General features: G+C 42.3%; 1 protein-coding gene across 2 annotated transcripts; it reads right to left on the reverse strand.

The window, feature by feature from the left end:
• Window positions 1-860: 860 nt before the first annotated feature.
• LOC134484328 (Y-linked testis-specific protein 1-like) lies at window positions 861-3094 on the reverse strand. 2 transcript variants are annotated; one of them, XM_087601394.1, is made up of 3 exons: window positions 2921-3094; window positions 1017-1844; window positions 861-937 (listed from the first exon to the last, which is right to left on the reverse strand). In XM_087601394.1, exon 2 carries the CDS (start codon window positions 1810-1812, stop codon window positions 1018-1020), a length of 795 nt encoding a protein of 264 aa, XP_087457520.1. In that variant the 5' UTR covers window positions 1813-1844; window positions 2921-3094; the 3' UTR covers window positions 861-937; window position 1017. The 2 variants fall into 2 exon arrangements, with proteins under 2 accessions (XP_087457520.1, XP_087457521.1); XM_087601395.1 differs by having other exon boundaries at window positions 1017-1889; window positions 2921-3044.
• Window positions 3095-18807: the final 15713 nt, after the last annotated feature.

The following is an 18807-nucleotide window of genomic DNA, read 5'->3' on the forward strand; positions in this document are numbered from 1 at the left end:
CAATATGGATGTGGCCCAATTTCAACTCATTCGAGACCCTTTCTGTTCTTCCTGGGTCTCCTGCTTCACTTTTTGAGAACTCCATCTTGGAATTCCTTCGTCCCTCCGTATCCTCAACTCCCACATGTGTTCTTTAGTCTTTCTTCCACATCAACATCAATTTATTCTTTCTTACCCTCATCCTGGTCTCTCATCTGCATGTGAAGGTTGGATTTATTTAAAAAGATGACTTTAGGGGCCTTCAGAGATAACCAATGGATTAAGAGCTCATCTGCTTTGAAAGAGGACTGGGATTTGTTGTTTGAGCTCATGTCCGATGGCTCCCAACCACCTTTAATATCAGCTCCAGGGGACCTGACTATTCTTGTCACTGTGGTCTCCTGTATTCATTCCTTGCCCTGCCCAGATAAATAAAAATAATACATCTACATATGAGAAACAGGTTTCATTAGGTTTTGTTAGTCAAACAATCCCTGATCTTCTCTGATTCTGAGTCTGCTTGGATCAGTTTATTGGGTTTCTCCTTGAGTTCCAAGACCACCTCTCTGTTACCTCCCACTCTTTCCCCAACTATCTGTTTCTCCCTCAAACTTCCCCTCAGAGAGTCTATCTATTTCTGGCCCCTCTCCACTGCTTCCTAAACATCCATCTTTTTTTTTTCCTTGTGCCATCCCTGCTCCTCTAAGCCTTATCTCCAGTTTTTTCCTCTCCCTAAAGAGCAGACCAGCTCAGTCCTGTTTGTTTTAGTGTATGTGACATTAGACTTACTGTTCACAGCCTTGAACTTTCCGGCTTCCTCTCAATGTTCCATCCACCACAGCCAGTCTCCTCCACAAAAGTGTGCATACACAACATGTCACATCACACATTTTAATTTTTAGAGCAAAAACAAATTCCACTGGAAAAGATACTGGGGTTGTCAAAGGCCATTGGGTATCTGAAACACAGAAAAACAAACATTTTCACCCCAATCCTATAAATTCCCCATATATGTCCCCTCACTTTGTGAATTTCACCTTAACGGATCTTTTCCATCAGATTATAGACATAGATGTGGACGTCGCCATCAAACTTGATGAAGTACACGGAAGGCTTGGCTAGAACTTGGTAAATGACTTTGCCGATCTTTTTGGACCCGTCACTTCTGGTGAATTGCACACATTGACCTGTTAAGATGTCGCTGCCAACTTCTGACTTCACCTCTGCTGGCGAAACCTCTGGAATGATACGGAGATTACCTTCTGTGTAATCATCCAGGAGTTGATAGATATATAGGACTTGATCTTTCTCATAAGTGATGTAAAACCAGTCCTTCATGATTGGAACCTGGGCTAGGACCACCCCCCTCCAGTTGTCCTTAGAGCCATGTTTGCCCTCAAATTTATGCTCCACAGCACGGCCAACCATGGCACTTGCGAGATGGGCGTCTTTCACTTGAGGAAACACAACTTTGTGAGTCAAGACCTTAAGCTTTAAAATCCTCTCATCACTGTGAAGTGCCAGTCCATAGACACAATCAACTCCATCATACTTGACCAGATAGAGAGAGGGATTTGTTGGCAATTGATCTAGAACTATGGCCTTCCATTGGGTGACGGGCTCATCACCTTCCTTCCATCCGTGTGAAATTCTGCACCCCACAATGTTCCCCAGGGACTGGGGAGAAGGCCTCTTCCTCTTCCGCTTCTGGAAGGATGGTGTGCTCATCCTCCTCACAGACACCCTCTTCTTCTTGGCTGTAGACCTTGTGTGGTAGGCCACGGTACTCCTGGTCCACTGTCTTGTGGCTATTGTTCTGCGTTCAGGCTTCATACTTTCCCATGGCCTGGGTTTGAAGAGCTCACCTGCTTAAACCAGAGACAAAGCTGGTACCTCTGTCATATGAGTACCTGCAATAACAATGGGGGTGGGGTAGGGGAGGGTGCTGGACCAAGGCTCTTGTCTATGAGAACTTAGGAGCAGGTGAGAAAGGCGATGGTAAACAGGTTTGAGCCTCTCAATCTAATGCTGTCATAATCAGAAGTTCATAGAAGTGCTGGGCAATGGTGGAGCACACCTTTAATTCCAGCACTCCAGAACCAGAGGGAAGCAGACCTCTGTGAGATCAAGGGCAGGCTGGTCTACAGAATTAGTTCCAGGATAGACAAAACTACCCACAGAAAAACCCAATCTCATAAATCAAAATCTAAAGTTCAAAGGAAAATGAAATAATGGTTCTCTACAGCTCAGAATAACATATTTAGACATATTTCTTCAGCCCGAGGCACTTTGCCTATGCTGAGGAACATCTCCTTGAATGGCTAGGTCAGTGTGGGATTAAGTATCCTTGTCCCCACTTTAAGCAAGCAGAACAGAGAAAGGATAGCAAAGGAGCCAGAAGGGTGGCCACACCCCTTCTCTACCCTCTAACTATGAGCTATTTGGCAACATCCACAAGTATCTGCCCAGAGACAAAGCACAGCAGTCCACTGGCTTTCTCTACTGTGCATCCTGACCCAGCCCCAGGTTTATTCCCCGAAGCTGTTGCAATTTCGACCGCAACAAGAGTCTTTTGTGTAGGCAACAATAGCCTTTTAGAAATAATATCTACTGGGGTTGGGATTTAACTCAGTGGTAGAGCAGTTGCGTAGCAAGCACAGGGCCCTGGGTTCCTCACCTCCATAAAAAAAAAAAAAAAAAAAAAAAGAAATATTTTCTCCAAAAATACACAGGCACAGAGAGGAGCTTTGGCATTTTAGTAGAATTTTGAATTAGATATTGTTAGCAAAGAATAATAAACTCCGGAGACTGACTAGCCTAGACCATCTGCCTAGCTCTCAAACGTGGAAGACATTGGAACGTAAGGTTACTTGCTGTACGAGGGAAAACTTTTAGCTTTCTGTGCTACAAGGGTCCCAGTTATCTTCATAAACGTATTTACCAAAAGAAAATGTCCTAGTCGTCCAGATTCTGTCTTCTGAAACCGGTCAGGCACCAATAGGTTGTTGAACAGTTGTGGGGTTCAGGAGCTGAACTAGCTTTCACACCCCGCTCCAAAGATAGTGAACCCACCTTCAAAATAGTCTAGCGCCTCCAAGTGGAAGAGATGCGCAACCTCCGCCCTTGTGCTCTGTGACATCATCCAGGCTCTGCTTATGTCATAGAACCCCTCCCAGGCCAGTTCCTTCCCTAGTTACGCTTAGAAACTTCCAGCATCTAGGTTTTAGCTTCTCATGTAGCCTCCTGGTGAACCAAAATAAAGTCCCCACCCAAATATTCTGATGACTCGAGTCACAGTCTGCCCAAGTAGCTCTTTTCATGCTTTTTATTTTTCTGAAAAACTCTTTGGTTTCTGAGTCACCAACATCCTTGGTGGTTATTTTCCCAGCTCCTATGTTTTCTTTGGTTAACTTTAAGTTATTCTCCGTATCAGAAATATTGCTAGGCTCTCTTTCCGAGGCAGCACACAGGATAGAACAACAAAATTAGCTCTATCAAAACCCACAATTAGAGGAGGGCCATTTTTATTGAAACAAAGCTGGAATTTGACAAGATTAAATACCTTGTATTGAAGACAATGGCAATCATGAATTATGGATTATTTGCAAAGAGCGAGGAAAAATTAGCTCCTGGACCTGCTTCCAAAGTCGGAATAAACTTATCACAAACCCAATATCAACCAGTCATATTTTAAATGTCTTTAAAATTTATCAGCACTTCTGATTACAAGGAATTTATTAGATCAAATGCAGTAAAACAGGATGAAATAGATGAGGTAATTTTGTTTTTGAAATATGGGTAGACAGAATACTGGATCCAGGTAAGTATGGAATTTACCTGTAAATTACAGGCCACTTTAATTGTTTGTGTCACATAGTTCTTCAGATCTTCAAAAGGATTCTTTTCAGAACCCTCCCCTGTCCCCACTACACTCTGACCATCCCTTCCCTCTTCCCAATAATTCCCTTCCACTTTAACATTATAATTTTTTTAAATGTACTTAGAGCTTAACAACTTATGGCAGGTTTTTAAAATCTGTCCAATTTTCTAAGTGCACCGTCTTCTTTTTCTCCTTCTATCATAGTTTTAAGCACATTTTCTTTCACACTTTGAGTTTTACTCTCTCTCTTTTCTTATGACTACTCTGCCATTATGTGACTGTTGGTCGACTATGTGGCTGACCTCAATGTGGGGTTAACTCAAATGACATGAATTTCCCCCCTCTCTCCCCTTAATCTTCCTTCTCTAGGCACCTGCAGAGATTTAAAGCATTGGGGATTTTTTTTAACCCTGGAAAGCACACACACACACACACACACACACACACACACACACACACATACACACACACATACACAAACATACGCACATACACACAGAAACACTCATAGAAACACAAACACACACACATACATACACACACAAACACACACATGCACACACAAACACACACACAAACATAAACATATACACACTCAAACACACAAATACAGAGAGAGACAGAGACAGAGACAGAGAGAGACACGGTGAGAGACAGAGAGCCCATGAGAAAACATGTGATATCATCATTTTAAGAACATTAAACAGACAGAACTTTCAAAAAAGTGAAGAACAAGTAGGCAACAAGAAGAATAATCTCATCATAGCCATCAACTTGAGGAGGAAAATTTTCACACTCTAGGCTTCTAAGTACCAGTCTGTTACTGAGCGAAGTAGGGGCAGGAACTCAGGCAGGACTCTAGAGGCAGGAAAGGAAGCAAAGACAACTTAGAAATGCTGAGTACTGGATTGCTATCCATGACCTACTTAGATTTCTCTCCTTCTCATACAACCCAGGGCCACCTTCATAGGGGATGACGCTATGCCTAGTGGGCTAGACCCTTCTACATCAACCATCAAAAAAAATTCCTTACAAATGTGGCCAAAGGACGTTCTGATGGAGGCAATACTTCAGCTGAGGCTCCTTTTTCCCAGGTTGAGTCAAACTGACAATAAAAACTAACCAGGACCCCTGCACATCCATTCTGATTGCCACACTGTGTGCAATAGACAAGCCATTGGAATAACCTTAGCTGTTGATCACTGGATGAATGGCTTAAAAAAGTTGATATACATTGATGTGATTTTCATCTATGTGTAAGAGCAAAGGGTTTTGTTCTCAGAAAAATGGATGGAACTGTAAAATACAGTATGTTAAGTGAAACAAGCCAGACTCAAACAGATGATTGCAAAATTTAGATTTTAATAAGGGATATTATGTGAAATTGGGCATTTAGGAAAAGGAAGGGGAGCAGCAGGGTGTGTGTGTGTGTATGTGTGTGTGTATGTGTGTGTGTGTGTGTGTGTGTGTGTGTGTGTGTGTGTGTGTGCAGGTGGAAATGGTGGTGAGTTGTGAGAAAGAAGATGGCTAATGTACAGTATAAACCTGTACTAGGAGTCACAAGGAAGCCCACTGACTTGTACATTTAAAGAATATCGATATAAGAGAGCTGAGTCTAAAACAATGTTTTGATTAAATTGGGGGTTTATACTTTAGAGATACCATAAAGTTTATTCATATTTTCCTTCCCACTGGGCTCTTGCTGTTGCGAGCTTGATACTTGTGACAGGATATGGCAATGAGCTTTGGTTTCTGTACCTCATTAATAACCCGGAATTCATGTCATTCAGTGAGGCTACCGTGGGGAAGGAGGTCGTTAGAGATCTTAAGGGTACACCACGTGGGAAGAATAATACCCACCCCCACTATAGATTTCCAAATATTCACCATCATCTCTGGTTTGAATGTGATCGCCCAACAGTTATTTTCTGAAGATTAATCCCCAGTGGGAATGTAGTTGTGAAGAATTGATTAGGTCAAGAGGGATGCAACCTACAAATAAAGATCCATTAATGATGCTATTGTGGAAAAAGGTTAAATTATGAAAAAGGAGTTTGGCTCCCTCTCTTTTATTCCTAGCCCCCTGGATCCCTTCTGTGGTGAAAACATCCCACAAGAACTCCTTCCTCTGCCGATGGTCTCTTCATCTTGTATTTACAGGTTTCTGAATCATAATAATACAGAATCTGTATCATTATACACTAGCCAATCGGTGCCATTCTGTTTGTCCATCGAAGCATGAACGTGCCTCAGAATTGTGAGCAGCTGGGTCATATGGGAAAACATAGCTGGCAGAGAGGACTAGGTTGTTAGTGCTGACTGAAGACAAGATGGGTTCAGGTTTAGCATGTGTGCTCTTTGTTAAAGAAACAGCACAGAGGAAGAGTGTAGATTGGAAAGTTGCAGCTTAGAATGGACTCAGACATCTACTGTTGGCCTTTTGTGGACAAGGAGCCATTAGGGAAAGGGAAAGATCACTAGGGATAGCTTCAGCCACTGCTTTTGTCTAGCAGAACCCTTTTTAGAATCCTCATCTTCGAGGATGTGAAAGAAAACTGCCTGGAGTCACTTGATACATCAGTAACCATCAAGAGTGTGTCCACTATTATAGAGGGACCCAGGAAAAAGCCTGATCTTGGAAGATCCTTTGCCTTCAAGAGATGGAGACTCCTCCCCACCAACACTGGGAAACCCATCTACGTCGGTAAGGGCATCCCACTAAGTCCAGATCAGTGGTCCTTAATCCTTGGATTGAGACCGCTTTGGGAGCACAAATTGCCCTTGCACAGGAGTCACATATTATATATGCTGTATTCCAGACATTTACATTACAACTCATAACTATAGCAAAATTAAAGTTATGAAGTAGCAATGAAATAATGTTACAGTTGGTGGAGCTGTATTAAAAGGTTGTGTTAGGAAGGTTGGAAACCACTCTTCCTGACCCCTCTAAAATATGTCTGTTGGTATGAACTGGAGTTATAATCCCTTTTATTCAATCAGGCAAACCCAGAAAAACCAATACACCACCAAAAGTTTATGAAGGATACACAGCCACTGTACCCACAGTGTCAGGACTACTGACATCTAGACAAGTGGTGTCAAAATGGAAATCACGTCACACCATGACAATCCCCCTAAATGAAAAGCAGAGGAGAAAAACCAGTTCCCTGGTGGTGACACCAAGAGAAAACCATTGTCAGAATTGTCAACAAGGATTTTAAAGCCAGGATTCAAGCGTCGTCAATGAGAAACCTACAAAACAGGCAGAAGGGGTTGGTGAGATGGCCTACTGCATAGGAACACTGGTTGCTCTTACAGAGGATCAGGGTTCAGAGGATCTGATAGACTCTTTGGTCAAAACACACACACAGACACACACACACACACACACACACACACACACACCATAGAGAAAAATTAAAAAAACAAATTAAAAAGAGAAGGAGCCAGGTATGTCCCTTTAATCCCAGTACACAGAAGTAAGGTGATTTCTGAGAGTTCAATGCCTACCAGGTTAATAAAGTGAGTTTCAGGCCAGCCCTACCTACATAATGAAACTCAGTGTCAAAATAAAACACAAAAGAGTGTTTTATTTATTTCTGATAATGTATGCAACAGAGAAACTATTTCTACAGAGAAAGACCTTATTGTTGAGAGAATCAGTGGGCATGAAGGATACCCCAATTCTTTGTGTCACTACTCCATCAAAGCCTTACCAGGAAGCAAGAATGAGTCCAGCTAAAAATGAAGCAGGGCAATTATGAGTAAAGCTGTGGATACACATCAGCCCATCAGCAACAGAGGCAGGCAGAAACCAGCTAGGATGAGATGGCTTCACCAGGCAATGTCTCTGAACTAACAGTCCCTAGTAGCACCCGGTTGTTCTTTTCCTTCAAGTACACCTTGACTTTTCAGACACTCAGAAACCATAGAACAAAGTGTGGAAAATGCCTAAGAAAAGATGTGTTTTGGGACATATATGTTTATACAGGTTTCATGTAGCCCAGGCTGGCCTCAAACACACTATGCACCCAAGGATGATTTTGAAGTCTTGATTCTCCTCCTGGTAATGGGACTATGGGCATGTACCACCACATCACTGTAGGTGGAGACCAGAGCTGTGTGAGAGCCAAGTGAGCACTCTGTCCACTGAGCTGCATCTCCAGCCCCTAGGGATGTGTTCTGCTAATACAACAAAACTAAAATAGAAGTCTTCACTGAGAGACAACTGGAGTCTCCCAGTCTAGAAACATTAAATTACACATTCACAAGTAATACATATGTCAAGAAATAATTAAATTATGTAACAGTAAGAAAAAAAGAAGAAGATAGGAAACATACTATCAAAATATGTAAGACATAACTATGACGGTGCTAAGAGGAAACTTTATTTAAAACAAAAATTCTTAGATTAGAAACAAAGACCAGCAACCTAAATTTTTATCTACACTAGAAAATAAGAAAATAATTAATTCAATGAAAAAAATAATTGTTAAAATGAACCCCAAAACACTAAAAATAAGAAATTAACAAAAAAAGACAATGAAACACAATTTGTTTTCTTTTTTAAAGCATTGAATGGTATTTCATCGTCTCAATTAGACCTAGATAGAAAGTATAAGGTCCATTCTCTTTGGCAATTTTAAAAACAAAAAGTAATTGCCGTGTTTTAGAGTTTATTCAGAACACTGAACCTGGTACGACAGACAAAAATTAAAAAAATATTCATCGTATAATCCCTTTTTAATGACAGTGTTTATTCTCTACTTGTCTCTCCTATAATCTGTTTAATATCAGACAAGATTTCCAGGGTTGCCATATGGAGATAATGCAGTGTTGAAATGGAAGCACAGCATTGTATTCCCAAAACAGAATGTGGTTTAGAACATCATTGTTTTATCATGAGGAAACTAGCACAAGATTCAAGCCCAGTCTTCCGAGGCGTTGTCTCATCTTAGAGCCATTTCTTCAGACAGCACTTCCCATGTGTCATATTTTTCTTCAACAATCGAAACGGACTTGTTTGCTGCACTGTTTGGTTTGCCATGCTGCTTGGGAAATCCTGGACCATAAGACATGACGAAAGTTCTCCTCCACAACCCCAAACTACAGCACTGGAATCGGTGTACCGGAAATAGAAGAGACAGAAACCAAAAAAGAAAAAAAAAAAACAAAAAACTGTTGTTGTTTGGAGAAGAGTCATGTAAGTAGGCCAAGCAGACCTTGGACTTTCTATGTAACCCAGGTTGTCCTTGGACTTACTATGTAGCCCAGGCTACACATGGACTTATTCTGTAGCCCAAGCTGGCCTGGGATTTACGATGTAGCCCAGGCTTCCATTGGACTTACTATGTAGCCCAGGCTGGATTTGAACTTGTGATCTTTGCAAGTATTGAGAATATAGGTATGCACTACCACACTCAGCTTTGTATCTGTTATTATAATTGACACAGCTGTGGCCCCTCATTTGCCAGCCTCCTTCAACATCAACAACAGCATCCACAATCACCTACTAGAATAATCCCATCCTTTAACTCATCTGTTAAGGTAAGACTTTACAGAACAAAGAGTCAGCAGGGTCCTCCTCCTTATTAGGACACATTTGTTTGTGGGATTTGAGTGATTGTTTGAGTGAGCCAGTCATACCTTTACCTGGTTCTGATATTATGACCAAGACAAAAAAAAATAAGAAAACAAAAGTAAAGGAGATGGGCCCAACACCGGGACTTGAACCTTAGCAGTTGAGGAGATGGCTCACAGGTCTCAGGTAAATGATGAGTAGGCTTTGTTGCTCACATAGAATCCCAGTCCAGGGAGGAAGAGATAGGGCAGATACCCAGGGCAAGATAGCTGTCAAGTGTAGTCATATTGGTGAACTCTGGTTTTGACTGAGAAATGCTGCTTCAATGAATAAGGTAGAAGAGAAATGGATTAGTCCATACTTTATACACTGCACTTGCATGCATGTACACACACACACACACACACACAGACTCACACACACACACACACACACACACACAAACACACACGAACAAAACAAAAAACTTTGGTCTTAAGGCATTGTCTCCACTGTAGTCGCACATAGTAGGAGGTGGCGATCTAAATAAGTGTTCCTTTCCATCCCCACAAAGATGAACATAATTATGAACCCTCAGTAACGGATGTATACAACCTGCTGAGGACAACCAGATGATTAGTTTAGTCTCCTTGCTCTCTAACATATTCTGGTGTACTGTTTCAGGTATCCTGAGGTGGGTGACTGGAGCCTTACTCCCAGTATTGCATCCAAGACAACTTTCAGCTGCCATGTAATGATCCTTGGAATTCCCTGCCAAGGTACCCTGACTTGCATTGCTCACAAGGCCATGCCATGAAGCCAGAGAAAGTGTGGATGTCTTACTCTGCCATTTATTACTTTAGAGTAATGGGAAATTAGCTCGAAGTTTAAACCTCACTTCCCTCATACATAAATGAGCAGGCGAACAATTCCACTTCATCAGATCTACGTTAGGAATGAGTTAAAAAAACACATCAAAACGATTAGTGCCGGGGTTGGGGATTTAGCTCAGTGGTAGAGCGTTTGCCTAGGAAGCGCAAGGCCCTGGGTTCGGTCCCCAGCTCCGAAAAAAAGAACCAGAAAAAAAATGATTAGTGCCAATGTGTTTTATGAATGATAAGCAGTATTATTTATATGATTTGTAACATTGGAAATTATGGTAACTGGAACGTAACGGTTTTCATTATCTTTGCACAGATGATGCGAGGAAAGCATCTAGAATACAGAAATGCTTCCTTTTTTGCATTATTTCCAAGAAGCATTTCTTTCTGCTCCAATTATTTTTTTAAAACTTACTTTCCACTCCATCTCCCCTTAGGTGATTAGGTTAGAACCGGGTTTGGTGAGAGGGGTTATAAAACGTTGTGTTACAGAATATATTTACAAAATCAACTGTTGAGTTCAAATGGAGGCACCCTCCATGGAAAAGCCAAGCTCCCCCTGAAGATATTTATTTCTTTTCTTTTTTTATTTTCATTAATTTCTAGTCTAGTCATTGATGGCTATTCTAGGAAGAATGAACCTCGGTTGAGGAGATTCCTCCGTCAGATTGGCCATGACTACGTCTAGGTGGAATTTCCTTGACTGTTAACTGATGTTGGAGTGCCTGGTCTACTGTTGGCAGCACTGCCCTATGCAGGTGGGTCTGGACTCTGTAAAAGTAGTTGAATGTGAGCTTAGAAGAAAGCCACTGAGCAGTCTCTGTAGCTGTAGCTCCTGTTTCACAATCCTGTCTTGGTTTTCCTTGATGATGGGCTGGAACAGATAAAATGAAATAAAGATTTCTCTTCCCAAGTTGGCTCTGGTGAGTGTATCATCAGAGCAACAGAAAACCAAAATTAAGCAAAAATCACAGTGCCAGATGTGGGATGTCTTCCTGAAAGTTGCTGACCAGCGAGATCACAAAAGCCCTAACAACTTTACAGGCTGTTGCCATTGTTCTTTGTTAGCCTCCAGAACTTGATGGTAAGACACTATTTCTGAATGTACTGAATCCTTTTGTTCACAGGTCACAGAAGGGTAAGTGTGAAGTTGAGGTGGAATCATCCTCTATAATGGATAGCCTTCATGGTTCAAGAAAGTGCTATGTATGCTTCTAGGGGAGAAAATCATCTACGACCTTAATCGGGGGTGAACCATTCAAGGTAAAATGTCAGGCAAGATGTGCCCATAATGTGTTAGTGGCATCACAGTCATGGGAGTAACCAGTGGCTTTCCAATTTGATACAAGGCATATTCAACACGAGGTTCTGTAAAGTCGTCAAGAACCTATATTTAGGGTGATATAGGCCCTATGAAAGAACCTAATGCTAAATACATTGTCGAACTTCCTTCCAAATATCCATATTTGTATCTACAGATCAGCGTTGCACTCAGCTCTCATCAGAGAAGAAGCCTCTGACTACCATGGGCAGAGTCGTACAACTGGACAAAGTGTTGGGAATCAGTGGTATTGAACTAATCATGTGGAAATAGGTTGCTAAGTCTTCTCCTCAACAGCTCAGAGAACATCATGAGAGAGTGGGTGAAAGGAATATATGAACCAGAAGATGGTGAAGTGGACAGCAAAAGGATTTTTTTAGATTGTACCTAGTCATTGAACTCTTAAACTTATTGTGGCTATGGTCATGGGCACATGAATAGGCCACTCAACACTTCATAACAGATGGGAGAGGACATAAAGACCCTCCCCTCCTTTGGCAATCCACATTTATTGGACAGCTATACCTGCTTTTCTTCCCTAAGTTTCTTGTGGCTTCTGTATATGGATCTTTTATACAGATACATAAAAGCAAGGGAAACACCTGTATATGGAATTTAAAACAAGGAAAGAAAGAAAGAAAGAAAGAAAGAAAGAAAGAAAGAAAGAAAGAAAGAAAGAGAGAAAGAAAGAGAGAAAGAAAGAAAGCTGAACACACTCCAGGTCTGCAATGTGACCATCACACTCGAGTTGCTCTGCTTTCCCCATCATGATGGATAGTACCAACTAAAACAATGGGTCAAAATAAACACTTCCTATCTCTTTTTTATTGGAATTTTATGTATTTAAATTTCAAATGTTATCCCCTTTCCTGGATCCCCTCTCTCCCCTTCTCTCTCCCCCTGCTTCAGTGATGATGCTTTTCTTCCCACCCACTCCCATCTCAACACGCTGGCATTCCACCACATTTGGGAAATGAGCCTTCAGAGGAACAAGGGCTTCTCCTCCTATTGATGACAGACAATGCCATCCTCTGCTATATATGTGACTGGAGCCATAGGACCCTCCATGTGTACCCTTCGGTTGGTGGATTAGTCACTGGGTGCTCTGGGAGGTGGGGGTCTGGTTGGTTGATATTGTTGCTCTTCCTATAGGGTTGCAACCCCCTTCAGCTCCTCCAGTCCATTCTTTAACTCCTCCTCCATTGGGGTTCTGTTCCTCAGTCTAATGATTAGCTGTAAGCATCCTCATCTGTATCAGTAAGGCTCTGGCGAAGCCTCTCAGGAGACATCCATATCAGACTCCTCTCAACAAGCACACCTGTCTTCGTTAAGTTTTTGCTTTGTATTTTGTCATAGCGAAAACAAGAAGAATCGATATGCTCCCTCTTCATGTCAGGGCCATGTGAATTAGAGTCAGTGCTTCACTAAGCCCTGTAGGGTTCTCTTGGCTCCATCCACAGAGCCTGGAGAGGGCATGGACCCTCAAACAGACCTGGTGTGGCCATGGTCAGCATTGATGATCTATTCTCTTTGTGAGAAACAATACTACATAACATTGATAAATACAATCAAGGAGAGTGTCACATGTAGCTATCATAGAGTCTATTTTTGTATACTTATTCTCAGCAGCCCCCATTGATATTATGAGGATGCTCTTCCTCCCATCCACTCCCACCTCAACACCCTGGCATTCCCCCACGCTGGGGAAATGAACCTTCACAGGATGAAGCTATTCTCCTCCTATTGATGCCAGACAATGACATCCTCTGCTATATATGTGGCTGGAGCCATGGGACCCACCATGTGTCCTGTCATTATCCCTCCAATCATGAGTTATGGGCTGTCATGCTGGTAATTTCACAGCAGGCACTGCTTCCCACAAAACTATCTCCCCAGCTTGCATTTAATCCCATGTTACTGGCATGCTGGAAATACTGTATTTTGTTTATTTGGCCCATAGGTAGACATTTTTTCTTGGACTATAATTAAGTGATCTACCTTCCTAACGCTGCCACCCTTTAACACAGTTCCTATGTTGTTACGTCTCTTGATGAAAAAATTATTCTTGTTGCTTCTTCATTATTGTAATTTCACTTCTGTAATGAATCGTAGTAGGTAATCACTTTGGAGACTGAAGTTTCTCACAGGGATCGTGACGCACAAAGGTTGTGAACTGCAGATATAACAGGTTGAGGGCAAGATATATTTGAAGGACAAACTGTGGAAGACAACCACCAGCCCTGGGTCCTAAGCCCATCGCTTTATGGACCTAGCTCACCTCTGTACCTCCTCAAATATGGAGTGATGGGCGGAGCGTCTGTCACTTTGAATAAAACAAACCTTAACAGAGACACACGATGGTTCGTTGTTGCTACCATTGTGTAATTTCCTGCCCCAAAAACTCACATTTTAAACATCATCGAAAGCCAAGAAAATAGGCACAAAGACCTGTCTGTGAGAGGTACGAACCACAATTCATTTTGTTCAACTGGACCTCAACTTTAGAAGACTGCAAGCATTATCCATTTGAGAAATCCACTTCCTACTCATGTTTTGTTGAAGAAATATAAATCAAGCTAAATAGAAAAATAGAGATGGAGTGTACAGGACGGGTTGGGGGTTTAGAGATCTTAAGGAATGCTAGCACAAAGTGAGGTATGTCAACATACCTCAGCTGACTCATAAGCAAACAGGTGAGGACCATAGGAAGCCTTGGGCATGAACAGGGATGAAGGTGTCCTTCCAAGGCAGAGAGACAGAGCAGACCATCCTTCCTTGGTCTAGTTGATGTGAGGAAGCTAGTGGTTCTCCACCTAAGTCAACCCACACTGAGCCAGTTCATGAAGATCTGGACACGTCACTCTCCAGTACCTGAGTTGAAATGCAGCTGCCCCCACAACCCCCATAGGAACAAGCACTTTTTATAAGGAGAGGTGCTTGAAGACTTCATTCTTTGAAGCCATCTTCTCTGAAGGGCAGGTCTCCAATTCCTTACCAAGAAAGGCATCATGTCTTCAACCTTGTTGTCTTTCCAAATCTGCCATCTCTGTGAAGACCCATCTCGAAGGTCTTGGCCAGGGCATCTGGCTTCCTGAACTTATGTCTCCAACAGGTTTCCTCAAGTCTCAGTTTAGCAGTTTCGACGGATTACTTGTGCCTTATCTAGAGTGGAAACAGGGAATGAATTCTGGCTTATCTGAGTCCCTGGAGGTAGTAGAGGCATATAGAGAGCAGTGAAGGTATTATAAACATGAAAGTGCTAATCCATTCTTCGGGTGCGAACTTCTCTAATTATTTATACATTTTTTTAATCATTTAATGAAGTTAGTGAATATCGCAGACAGGGTGAATGTCTGGCTTATGCACCACCCTCTCTTTTCATCCTAACTCCTGGCTTCTCAGGCTGTGATATCCATTGGAAGAAGAGTCATTTCAGATGTAAGTGGTTATAATGAAGGCCACACTGGAATGTGCTAGATCCCAAAACAAATATGATCATTTACCCTATCAGAATAGAAGTGTTAGTGGGCTGAATGGCAGGCAGGATGAATAGGACCCGATGTCAGTCTGTGGTTGACTGGGAGCTGGTTTTATTTCCCAACAACGAGTTTAGGCTTTTGCCTGAGGTTCTAGTAAGCACTGGAGAAATTTTATCTGGGATTTCCTTTCATGGATCCCTCAAGATGATACCCTGTGGATGTACAGAGGAGGATCTAGAGGAGGCTGCAAGGGCTGTCAGCTCAGGCAATACCGAAAGATGTTGCCTTTGCAGAAGGCACATGCTGCAGAGTGCAGGCCAGCAGAGACAGTGACTGAGGCAGTTAGAGCAATGTCCCTCTTTGCATCAGAGCACCCCCCATATCCTTCTGCCATGCCAGACTTATATATTCAACAGATCGTCAAAACCCAGTCTGAGTGAAGGTAAACCATTGCACTAAGAAATGAATACTGCATAGTACAAGACACAATGGATGGTAAGATGTTTCACAAATGATGGGAAACTGAAATAATGTCAGTTAAGATGATTTGCATTCCCCTCAGAGGACCTGGGTTCAGTTCCTAGCAACTATATCATATGGTCCCCAACTCTAGGTCACTGCACTTGACTGTACCTACATACATACATATATACATACATACATACTACATATATATATACACGTATTACACACATACATACTATACACATACTACATACATACGACATATATATTATGCCAGTGGGTTACTCAGTAATCTACTATCCTTGGTCACTCGATTACTCATGCCCTAAGGAACCGTCAGAGGAAGTGGAACAGTCCATTTCTTCTTCTCTGTCGGTTCCCTTCTGGGATCTTGGGCCCTCTTATTGACTGAACCCTTCATATGATTTTTTAGTTTCTGAAGGATTTATGTAACACGAGCATCAGATTTTTTGAATCTCTTGTCTTCCTAGGGTTTTGAGCACCTGAACTTGTGCCGAGTACATCTAAGTAATCCCGGAGGTGGAAAGTCGCTCGGGTCTCTGCTGTTCAAGTGCTTCCCCTCTTGGGGTTGGATGTTATAATCTGGTTGGGATACACTGAAGGCATTCTCAAGTGGCAGAGGCTGGGAACCCTCAAGGTCTTCCCCCTTTGGAGTCTGCTGTTATACTCCGCTTGGGGGACACTGAATGGGCTTCCAGTATGTGGAGGCTGGGAATCCTTCAACAGATTCCCCTTTGGCACTCCGTGGTTATAATCATCTTGGGGGACTCTGAAGTGGTTCCCAGGCCATGGAGGCTGGGAAATTGTTGGTGCATTGTCAGAGGGTAAAGTTCGGGATGAGGATCTCTGTCCTCTCTAAACACTACCATATGAAGGGGCAGTGAAAGTACTTGGCAGTTGTGAGTCTTGGTGAGCCTCATTTGAGCTGTATCCTTGAGTATTTCTCTGTCTCTCTCTCCTGAGAACTGTGGACAAGTCCGTAAGGCCAAGCAGGGAAATCTCTAGTGACCATTGATCTCAGGAAACAACCAAAGCTCGAGAGGGGCTGTCCTCAAATTTGCTCGAGTCAGTAGAGAGATCTGCATGGGGCAGTCTCGAGGTTTGCACGGGGCAGTTGCGAGGTCTGAATGGGACAGTATCCAAGTCTGCACGGGGCAGTCGCGAGGTCTGCACGGGGCAGTCGTGAGGTCTGCACGGCACAGCCAGGAGATGCCTCACTTGTCAGTCCTGCTTGTAGTAGTAGTGCGATAATCAAAGCTTTCTGAATGAGGAGGAACCATGTCGACTCTCTTCCTTTGAGTCCGGAGTGCTACCTGTTTTGTGCACACTGTCAGACCTCGTGACAACTGATTCCTGAAGGAGCAACATGAATGGAAAGGGCAAAGGGTGCATAGGAGTCTGTGCTGTCAAGCGCCTCTTACACCAGCTTTAGTGCAGTGATGTGTCTTGGAACCACATAACCGAACGGGAAATGCTGATCCAGACCTTTGCTCCTCAGAGACTGCAGGGACTAGAAAATCACTGGTTGACTGTGTTAGGAAATGAACATGTGATAGGATTTGAATAGAGGATAGAATGCATATGATTGATATTAGAATTTCGTGTGATTTTCAGGTGTTAATGTGACGCTTCTACCTTGATGTCTCACTATTTTTTTTGTCCTAAAGCTCTTAATATTCTTTCCGTGATGATATTTTTGAAATATTGAGAAGGCTACACAATGGAAAGTATTTTCTCTAGTCACATATATTGAAATTCTAAATGTCTCTTGACATTGTGTGCAGTTGCCTGGCCAGAAGTCATCGGATGCTTTCAATACTGGTAAGTTGATTGAACACAAACTGTTTGTGTTACAAGCTTTGCTTGTAAATATTGCTTTTGGTGACCCCCAATTAGATTGTTCAAATGCCTCCTGCCTTTTACAGACATATCTACAACAACCCTTGCTTGGAGAAAGGAGTTAAGTGTTATGCCTTCTTTGAATTAAGAGGAAGATCTAAGGCTACACTCCTTAGAGAAACAAGGTATCAGGTACTGTAGGAAAAATATGCATCTAGGCAATAATAAATGTTCCAAGATAACCTGTGCAGTAAAGTTATGTATGAAAAATACCACTCCTTTTTTAGTAGTATTATTAACCATTGTATTTGTTTATATTTCAAATATTACCCCTTTCCATAAGCCCCACCTCCACATATTTCATCCTCTTTGTCTCTAAGAGGGTGACTCCGTAAGCCCCATTCATTCTTTCCTCATCCCTCTAGAATCACGCTTCTCTGGGACATCAAGCATCCAAAGGACCAATTGCTTCCCCTTCCACTGACGTGAGATGAGGCAGTCCTCTCCTACATATGCAGGATAGCAGACTATGTATAATCTATGGTTGGTTGGTAAGTCCATGGGAGCCCTAAGGGGTCTGGTTATTGATATTGTTGTTAATTACAGTCTCCTTTAGCTCCATCATCCCATCCTCTACATCATATATTGGTATCTGTAGTCTCATTACAATGATTGGCTGTGAATATCTGCATCTGTATCAGTCAGATGCTGGCAGAGCCTCTCAGAGGACAGACATACCAGACTCTTGTTTGCAAGCATGTCTCAGCATCAGCACCAGTGTCCATTTTGGTGTCTGCACATCTCTGGATGGCCTTTCTTACAACCTCTGCTCCATATTTACTCCTGCATTTCAATAGACATGGATAACTATGATTTAATAAGAAATCCTTACACTGTGGTCATGTCTATCTACTGCAGGTGTTGTCTGCAGGTTCAATTTCATTGTTGTTGTTGATGTTGGCTAATGTCATCACTGTTGAGTCCAGAGAACCTGTTGCAGCCATAGTATCTGGGACATTCTAGAGGTTACAGCATCCTCCAATGTTCCTTCTTTCTATACTTATTCTCCTGGTCCTCTGTGCTTCTCTCCTGTCCCTTCCCACATCTTATTCTGCTCTTCCGTTTTTCCATTTAACTCCCCTCTCCCACACAGTGTTCTTCCTCCATATGCCTCCCATGATAATTCTCTTCCTCCTTCTAATTGGGATTGAAGCAGTCCCTCTTTGTCCTTTCTTGTTGAGCTGCAGAGTGTATATGAGTTTTTTGTGGATATTCTGAGCTCTTAGGCTACTTTCCACTTACAAGTGAGTTCATTCTTTGTGTGTTTATTTGTGTTTGTGTTACTTCCATCAGGATGATATTTTCTAGTTTCATCCATT

This window comes from Rattus norvegicus, chromosome Y (assembly GCF_021556685.1).
Source record: "Rattus norvegicus strain SHRSP/BbbUtx chromosome Y, alternate assembly SHRSP_T2T, whole genome shotgun sequence".
Classification (NCBI taxonomy): domain Eukaryota; kingdom Metazoa; phylum Chordata; class Mammalia; order Rodentia; family Muridae; genus Rattus; species Rattus norvegicus.